The sequence below is a fragment of the Vombatus ursinus genome, unplaced genomic scaffold (assembly GCF_900497805.2).
Source record: "Vombatus ursinus unplaced genomic scaffold, bare-nosed wombat genome assembly UNPS02014797.1, whole genome shotgun sequence".
Lineage (NCBI taxonomy): Eukaryota > Metazoa > Chordata > Mammalia > Diprotodontia > Vombatidae > Vombatus > Vombatus ursinus.
The window spans coordinates 17,622,715-17,632,316 of record NW_020954575.1 but is presented as its reverse complement, the minus strand read 5'-3'; the positions used below and the strand labels follow the sequence as shown (position 1 = coordinate 17,632,316).

General features: G+C 44.5%; 1 protein-coding gene across 1 annotated transcript; it reads right to left on the bottom strand.

The window, feature by feature from the left end:
• Positions 1–725: 725 nt before the first annotated feature.
• LOC114049258 (keratin, type I cytoskeletal 15-like) lies at positions 726–9,252 on the bottom strand. The gene is given in 9 exon segments (XM_027870491.1): positions 726–835; positions 4,545–4,570; positions 5,374–5,591; positions 5,647–5,772; positions 5,899–6,060; positions 6,768–6,924; positions 7,170–7,252; positions 8,760–9,099; positions 9,101–9,252. Coding segments are annotated over 9 exon segments (1,374 nt in total).
• Positions 9,253–9,602: the final 350 nt, after the last annotated feature.

Below are 9,602 nucleotides of genomic sequence, written 5' to 3'. Positions count from 1 at the left end.
AATAGACCATGAGACTGAGAGCTGGAAAGGATCTTAGATCTTAGAGACCATTGAGTCCAATTCCCTCATTTTACAAATTTTACAGGAGCCTAATGACTTATACAAGATCATATAGCTCATAAGTCTCTGGGGTAGGCTTTGAGCCCAAGTCTTCCTGCCTTTCAGTCTAGCATTCTATGCTCTACACCAGATGTCTCTCTCTTACATGTAATACATGAGGAGACACCATTTCATTGGACAGCAATATACAGACAAGACCCCAGAAATCCTGGAGAATGAAAAGGTAGTAAAGGTTGGGAAAAGGGGAAGGGAGAGAAGACTGGATGTGAGCCCCATGCTAGCTAGCTCAGTAATTCCATAACCCCCATGAATATCAATTCAAGAAAAACTGGACCCACAGCAACAGAGGATTTGCAAACAGAAGGAAAAACTTTATTTCACAGAAAGAAACAGTACAGTTGAGGACGGGTTACACAATACAATTGCTTCCCCTAGCTTCCACCTAGGAAAGTACTGCTGCAAAGCAGATTACAGTGGGTTGGGAAGAAAGGAGAGGAGAGAAACACTAAGGAGCATTGAACAGGGCATGGTAGGGCCTACATTTGCCATCCCGTTCCCAGGGCAAACACTGGAGTTTCCATCCTCCTCCACACTGTGACTATTCATGCTCTCAGCCAGGCAGGTGATGGATTTTCTCTTTTGCCTATGGTGAACATTTTGAAGATTTAAACTTCCCTTTTTTGGGAAGAAACCACCTTTCCATCCACTGATTCCTCCATGGTGATGTGGACCCTGCTGCTGCTGCTACCATTACCACCTCCTCCACTAAGGGAATCTATGGGGGGGAAAAATGTAGAAAGTGGAAACTACCAGAGGCAGGAAAACTCATATTTCTCCAGATTCAGGCAAGGCCTTTGGTCAGATCTGAGAGAGCCAGGAGACTATGAGAGCATCTCTGATAGGAAACCATTCATTTGTTCGCTAAACATTTACTTAACACCTACTTTACATGATACTCTGCAAGGTGCTGAGGGAGATACAGATGTATAAGACTGAGTCCCTGCCTGTAGCCATCTCTAAGTCTATACAGAGGTCTTGGCACAACACTTGTGGTTGTGGTTGTGGTTTGTGCTTTGTTCTCAAAGAGGACCATGACCTCAGGAAGCTGACAGTATGATTTGCAAGTGAATTGGATTTGAGTGAGGGAGTGCTGTGCAAAGTCACCAACCTCACTTTCTCCTCCAGAGCCATCTGGGTTTAGTGGCCAGATATAGATCAGGACAACTAGAGATGGCCCCTAGTAAAATGCAATTTGAAAAGGGATGGGATACAAAGACTTCAGCCTCTAGGATAAGAACTCACTATTTAACAAAAACTGCTGGGAAAACTGGAAAACAGTATGGCAGAAACTAGGCGTAGACCAACATCTTATACCATATACCAAGATAAAGTCAAAATGGGTACACAATTTAGATATAAAGGCTGATACCGTAAGCAAACTAGGAGAGCAAGGAATGGTTAACCTATCAGATTTATGGAAAACAGAAGAATTTATGGCCAAACAAGAGATAGAAAACATTATGAAATGCCAAATGGATAATTTTGATTACATTAAATTGAAAAGTTTTTGCACAAACAAAGCCAGTGTAACCAAGATTAGAAGGGAAGCAGGAAACTAGGAAACAATTTTTACAACCAGTATCTCTGATAAAGGCCTCATTTCTAAAATATTTAGAGAACTGAGTCAAATCTATAAGAATACAAGTCATTCCCCAATTGATAAAGGGTCAAAGAATATGAACAGGCAGTTTTCAGATGAAGAAATTAAAGCTATCTATAGTCATGAAAAATGCTTTAAATCACTATTGATTAGAGAAATGCAAATCAAAACAACTTCGAGGTATCATATCACACCTATCAGACTGGCTAACATGACAAAACAGGAAAATAATAAATGTTGGAGAAGATGTGGGAAAATTGGAACACTAATGCATTGTTGGTGGAGTTGTGAACTGATGTGAATTGATCCAACCATTTTGGAGAGCAATTTGAAACTATGCCCAAAGGTCTGTAAAACTCTGTGTACCCTTTGACCCAACAATACCACTTCTAGGTCTATATCCCAAAGAGATCATAAAAATGGGAAAAGGACCTACATGTACAAAAATATTTATAGCAGCTCTTTTTGCAGTGGCAAAGAACTGGAAATTGAGGGGATGCTCATCAGTTGGGGAAGGCTGAACAAGTCGTGGTATATGAATATAATGAAATACTATTGTTCCATAAGAAATGATGAGCAGACAGACTTCAGAAAAACCTGGAAAGACTTGTATGGACTGAAGCTGAGTGAAGTGAGCAGAACCAGGAGAATATTGTACACAGTAACAGCAACATTGTGCGATGACCAACTTTGATAAACTTACTTCTTCTTAGCAATGCAAGGATCTAAGAAAACAAGACCCATGATGGAAAATCCTATCCACATCCAGAGAAGGAACTATGGAGTCTGAATGCAGATGGAAGCATACTATTTGCTCTCTTTTTTTTTATTCTTCTTTCTCGTGGTTCCTCCCATTGGTTCTTATTCTTCTTTACAACATGACTAATGTGAAAATACATTTAATATGAATATATATGTAGAGCCTATATCAGATTGCATGCAGTCTTGGGAAGGGGAGGGAAGGGAGAAAATTTAAAACTCAAAGTTTTACGGAAGTGAATGTTGAAAACTAAAAATTAATTAATTAGTTAATTTTTTAAAAAAGAAAAGAAAAGGGATGGGATAAACATGTCTTGGGAGCTGGACAATAAAACTGGGGTATTCTGGCCTGCCTTGATCTTACTCATAAGATCATCATACATTTTAAGCTAGAAGGGACTTCGGATGCTCTGTAATCCAGGACTCTCATTTTATAGGCAGGAAAAACGAGGCAAAGAGAATTTAAGCAATTTGTCCAAGGTCAAACAAGAAGTAACCATCATAGGCAGGATTTGAACCCAATTCTCTGACTCCAAGGCCCAGGCTCTTTCCACTGTACTATTGGAAGGCTATTTAAAAAAATGGCAAATAGGATCGCTGAGCCACTGTCAGCAACCTATCAACAAGCATTTATTAAACATCAGCCATTTGTCAGGTTCTGTGTTAGATTCTAGGGGCACAACTTGATAAGTACCTTGGAGGATAGAGAATATGGAAAGGTACAAGAACTGGACGGTCTTTTGCTCATGGCTGGTGTTCAATACATCCAATGATAGACTTTAGAGTTGGAAGGAACTTTATGGATCACAGAATCTAAGAGTTGGAAGGGAACTTGGAAGCCATCCAGTCCAACCTAAATCCCCTCTACAATATACCCCAAAAGTGGTTGATCTGCACTGAACACCTTCCAGAATATCAATATCTCTCCTCAAATGTGATGCCCAGAACGGAACACAATAGGCTAGATCAACACAGGGTTGTGCTGGAGCCAGCTGGAACCCCCTCCAGAGAGATGACTGTTGGGGCAGTTAGGTGGCACAGTAGATAAAGCACCAGACCTGGAGTCAGGAGGACCCGAGTTCAAATCTGGCCTCAGACACTTGACACTTACTAGCTGTGTGACCCTGGGCAAGTCACTTAAACCTATTGCCTAGCCAAAAAAAAAAAAAAATCCACAAACAGAGAGATGATTGTTAAACTTTCTGTGTGAGTACTCATATTCCTCCGGAATCAGCAAACTACAAATCAAGGCCCGATTTATTGTTTTGTTAATTGTCTAAACTTAAGAAAGTGATGCAGAAAATGCAATGATGCAGACTATGCTTAAAAGCGTGTCTTCTACATATATTTAGTGGAGGGAGCTCAGTTGTTAGACATTTACCAGCGCACTATTGGAATGGGTTCTTAACCTTTTTGTATCATAAACCCCTTTGGCACTCTGGTGAAGTCTAGGAAGTCCTTCTCGAAATAATATTCTTAAATTCATAAGATAAAATATATAGGATTCTAAAGGAAATCCATCATATTGGAATATAGTTATCAAATTATTCAAAAAACAAAGTTAAGGAACTCAAATTAAGAATCCCTGATCTTGATGTCTGACCAGGAAAAAAGTACAGTGGAACTGTCACCTCCTTAGAACTAGAAGGTCTGCCCTTCTCAGTAATAATCATCTGGTCCTGTTCCCCTCAGTTCAGCCCAGCACCTTTCCCTGTGTATGATATTGTCTTAATAAATGTGGATAGAAGGAAGGAAGGAAGGAGGTAATGAAGGAAGGAAGGAAGGAAGGAAGGAAGGAGGAAGGAAGGAACGAACGAAGGAATGAAGGAAGGAAGGAAGGAAGAACATCTCTCACTTTGAAGAGGGGGGAACAAAAGGAAAAATAAGAGCTTATTGGGGAAGAAAATATAGATTAGAATTGGAGCAGCCACTTTGTCATGAATAGGTATGAAGATGTCTCCAATGCTCTGCCCCTCAGGCTCCTGGGAAAGAATCCATAGCCATCTCCATATTTCCCAAACCTCAGCCAGCTCTTGCCCAAGCCAGGCAGGTCAAATTCTCTTACCTGCTCTGGTACTGAAGCCAACCATCCTAGAAAAGAAGAAAGAGGAAGATTGCATTCAATATAACAAATGTTATTAACTGCCCACTATGGGCAAAGCCCTGTGTGAGGTCTCCCTGGGATAAAGTTCAGTATAACCACTTTCTTTGAGGTTGACCTACGACATTCTCCCCTCTTGACGTACATGATGAAAATATCATTGATCTCATTTTACAGATAAGGAAACCGAGGTTCAGATGTGTTAAATGACTTGTCAATTCGTAGGATTTGGAGCTGGTGGAGATCATTTAATCCAATTTTCTAATTTCAAAGCTGAGAAAACTGAGGCACAGAGAGACTAAGTAATTTGCACATAGTCATAAAGCCAGTACATGTTGAAGCTAAGATTCAAACCTACCAATCAGTGATGAGGACAAGTGGTTACGTCCTCTTTACTGGGGTCCACATGGGCTAGGGCAGAGGAGCAGCCATTTAAAACCTTGAGGAAGCTGGGCAGCCCAGTGGACAGAGTGCTGGGCTTGGAGTCAGGCAAATCTGACCTCAGATCCTGCCTCAGACATTTACCAGCTTCATGGCTCTGAGCAAGTCACTTACCTCTTTGGGCGTCAGTTTCCTCATCTGTAATTTGAGAGGACTGGGCCAACTTCAAGTTCCAGGGCATTAAGGTCCTAAAAGTCTTCTCTCTGAGGCACTGTCTAGACTGGATTCTCAAACCCCTCAAACCCCTCAAACCCGTCAACCCTCTTGCCTTTAAGGAATCACAACCCCAGTGATGGTTCCACCAAGAGCGTAGTCCCCATTCCACAGGGTAGCCCCCAGGCCTTTTGCCTACTTGGAGTCCTGGCCCTCCAGCAGATTGTGGTATGTGGCGATCTCCTGCTGCAGCCGGGTATTGATGTTCAGGAGAGTCTCGTACTGCTGGTTCTGACTTTCCATCTCATTGCGGAGCTCACCCAGCTGGAACTCAGTGTTGCTAATCAGCCCCTGCATCTGCTGCAGTTGGGTAGCATAGCGGATGAAGCGATGGAGGTTTGTAAAGCATGAAAGCGTCTGACCCAGCAGGGATGCAGGAGCAAGGAGTCTGGGGGAGGAAGGGAGTGCCTACCATGCTGAGCTGGGACTGAAGCTCAATCTCCAGGCCCTGGAGCGTGCATCTCAGGTCAGTGACCTCGGTCTTGCTGGTCTGGATCATCTCAGCGCTGGAAGCTACCTCTTTGTTCAGTTCTTCCGTCTGCAAGGGTCCCACAAAGATGGATGAGTCCCATCCCAATGGCAGCTCCCTGAAACAATATGATCCCAAAAGACCACCAATGAAGCACTGAGGGTCTCAAGGAGGGGATCTTGCACATGGATTCACCTTGCTAAAGAACCAGGCCTCAGCATCTCGACGATTCTTCTCGGCAATGGCTTCATACTGCTCTCGCATCTCAGAAAGCACATGGGTCAGGTCCACCCCTGGGGCTGCATCCATCTCCACATTGACCTGGCCCATTGGCTGGTTATTATACTCTTTCCTTTCCTGAAGGGATGGAAAGAAGAACTCAGATAGGGCATCATACTTCTAGCTCTGAGGTTTAGAAACAGGGAAAGGAAGAATGAATTCTATGGGCATCTTGCCACATCATTCATGAACTGGTGGAGAATGTGATTCTTCTTTCAGGAACAGGGGAGGGGACTAATCATCCAAGTTTGTCAAGGGAGAAACTGAGGCAGGGTGGTTTACCCAAGGTTATTTCCTATTTCAGTGACTGAGCAGTACTGGTCACCCTCATTCCATTGTTGTTGGCTTAGGGAGGAGAACTGAGCAAGTCTAAGTATAAATGCTCTGCTGGGACCTGAGACAAGCCTTAAATTATGACTCTCCCCTGGTCCCCCAAATCTCTGTTAGGACACACACTGTGGTTACATCCCTGAAGAGCTGAGCTCTTCCTCCAGGCTGTAGCTGCTGCCAGGAAACTATGTGAAATGAGACCATCCAGAAACCGCCCTGTCATCCCCCAGATCATTCCCTGGGTCTCTCATATGCAGTCCTGGACAGGGAGGAAAAACTGGATTAAAGGTCCAATGTTCACATTCGAATTCAGCCAATTACTACCCACATGACTTTGGGCAAGTTGGCCTGGGGGGTCTTCTAAGTTCTAACTAAATCTAAACCTATGCTCCCACAAGATGGAGGCTTAATGGGCCTCAGTCCATTCTTCTGCCTGCCTCCTGCTTTCCTCTCACCTCCTTAAGGTTCCTCTTGAGGTAGTCCAGCTCCTCATTCAGGTTCTCAACCTGTGTTTCCAGATCAGTCTTGGCCAGGGTCAGCTCATCCATTAACCTGTGCAGGCCATTGATGTCAGCCTCCACACTCTGACATCGGCTCAGCTCATTCTCATACCTGGGAGATTAAGAAAAAGTTCAGAACCAGAAATAGTGGAGCAGTTGCATTTCTTTGCATGAGAGTTTTGGCCAGAGAAGGGAAGAGGAAGGAGAGACAGAGAGGGAATGAGGGTGAGAGAAAGGGAAAGAGGGAAGTAAGGAACAAGGGAGAAAGGGAAGGAGGGAGGGAGGGAAAACAGGAGGGAAAGAGGGAGGAATGGAGGGAAGGAGAACAAAAAAAGGGGGGAGGGGGCATGAACTGACTTGAGTCTGAAGTCATTAGCAGCCAGCCGAGAATTGTCAAGCCCCAAAACAATCCAATGGTTGTCAATGGTGGTTTCCTGGATCTGTAAAAAGGAGAGACCAGAACCTCCCGGAGATCTCCTCCCTGTTGTCTCCCAAGGGGCTTTCCCACCCCTCTCCCCCAGGCATTTCCCTTATCAGGTATTAGTCCTGCTGGCTGAGTCTGCCCAGAAGAGCCTTCAGAATCTAACTTCAGCCCCTCGGGTCTCATGGCATAGCAGCCCTACACAGACCCTTCTCCCCTTCCTCCCCGATTAGGGCCAGAACCAGGCACCTCCCCGCAACTATGCACAAAGGAATTTGAGAGAGATAAAGCTGCCCTCTGGAATCCTTGGCTGAGCCAGTAAAGGTATCTAGCTAATAGGCTAGAGAATAAGAAGTTTAAGCCTGTTTGGTGGTAGGGGGGAAGAGAAGCCCTTAACAATAAACAGAGCTCCTAATTTTAATCTCTCCATTTTACTTCCTCAGCCTGCACTGTCTATGGAATGCCAGAGGTGAAAGAATGTCCAAGGTGGAGAGGCCCTGAAAAACCATCTAGGGTAGAAATTTTTAACCTTTGGGGCATCATGGACCACACCCCTTGGGCAGCCTGGTGGAGCCTATGAACCACTTCTCAGAATAAAGTTTTTAGGGGGCAGCTAGGTGGTACAGTGGATAGAGCACCAGCCCTAGATTCAGGAGGACCTGAGTTCAGATCTGACCTCAGACACATAACACTTACTAACTGTGTGACCTTGGACTTAACTCCGTTGCCTAGCCAAAAAAAAGAAGAAAGTTTTTAAAGTCATAAAATAAAATACATATGGTTGCAAAGGAAAACGATTAGATTGAACTAAGATGTAATTTTTTCCTATCCAAGTTCAGGTACCCCCCAAAATCTTTCCACAGACCCAGGTTAAGAAACCTCTGATCGAGTTTAGCTTCCTCATCTGAAATGTAGCATGGTGTAGTAGGCTTAGAGTCAGGAGATCTGGGTTCAAATACGATTTAGAAATCTACTAAGTGTATGAGGGTAGACAAATGACTGTCAGAGCCCTGATTTTCTCCATCTGTAGAATGGAGCTGTTATTTATACTACCATACTCATAGAGCTTGCCTGCGGAAAGTGCTCTTAAGAAGGGAGCCCTGCTCAGTGGCACTAGAGCTAGGATGGTCCTTTGCATTTATTGTATCACCAGCACTTAGCCGATGCCTAACATACAGTAGGTACTCAATCAATGTTTATTGACTGACTTACTGACTGACTGGAACCCAGATCCCTCTTTCTGTGAGCAGTTGCCACAGGGGATCATTGCACTCCTTCATTTCCTGTTAGCTCCAGTTATGTGGCCACTCACAATTATGTTCCCATGCTGCCAATCAGAGCAATTATCCCTAGCTTCTGCCAGCTGACGAGCAGCTCCCATGTCTCCAGACACTTCATGTACAATGCAATCATTGTCTAGACCAGAAATAATTGCTTTGTATCATCAGTAACTCTGAAAACAGAAATATGTATGGCTCAACTAGTCCCCTGGTTGAATGTCATCTCTTTCCAGCTCACAGTCCTACCTCATCATGGAGCTCATTGATGGTGTTGAAATAGGGACTGTAATCCTGTTCAAGGTTAGTGGGACTTTGCTTCAGACGCCAGTCTCAGATCTTAACCTCAAGATCAGTATTGGCCTCCTCCAGAGCCCGCACTTTGTCCAGGTAGGATGCCAGGCGGTCATTGAGGTTTTGCATGGTGGTTTTCTCATTGCCAGTCAAGAAGCCACCATCTCCACCACCCAAGTCAAAGCCACTGCCCAAGCCTCCTCTATAACCTCCATAAACCCCTCCACCGACACCACCACCAGTCCCTTCACCAAAGCCATAGCTCATTCTACCACCGTAGCCCCCTACAGACCCAGAACCTATCTGAGGAGGCAGAAATCTGACCAACACTCCCAAGAAGACTTCCCCCTCCATATGTACCACCAGCCAGGAGAGAGGTTCCCCGAGTGGAGCCCCCACCAAAGCCACCCCCATAGGTAGAAGAGCTCTGAAGGAAGGTGGTGCTCATGGCTTCAGTACCCACGGCCTCAACAGAAGGAGTTATAGAGCTTCAAGGAGAATCAGGAAGAAGTCTCTCTTACCCCTAAGCTGGAGCTATTTTTATACCGATTCCTTTGGGTGCTGAGTGACCTCGCCCCCCAGCCCTCGCCACCCAGATTCTCCTCCCCCCAAAAAGAAGCCAGCTCATTTATCATTCCACACACGGGCACACACACGGCTGCCCATATACCTCAAGGAGCCCTGCGGAGTTGAGTTGTTGTTGTTGTGTGTGTGTGTGTGTGTGTGTGTGTGTGTGTGTGTGTGTTCTGTGGGTATGTGTTTTTTTAATTTAACAAAAGAGATGATTCATAATTAATG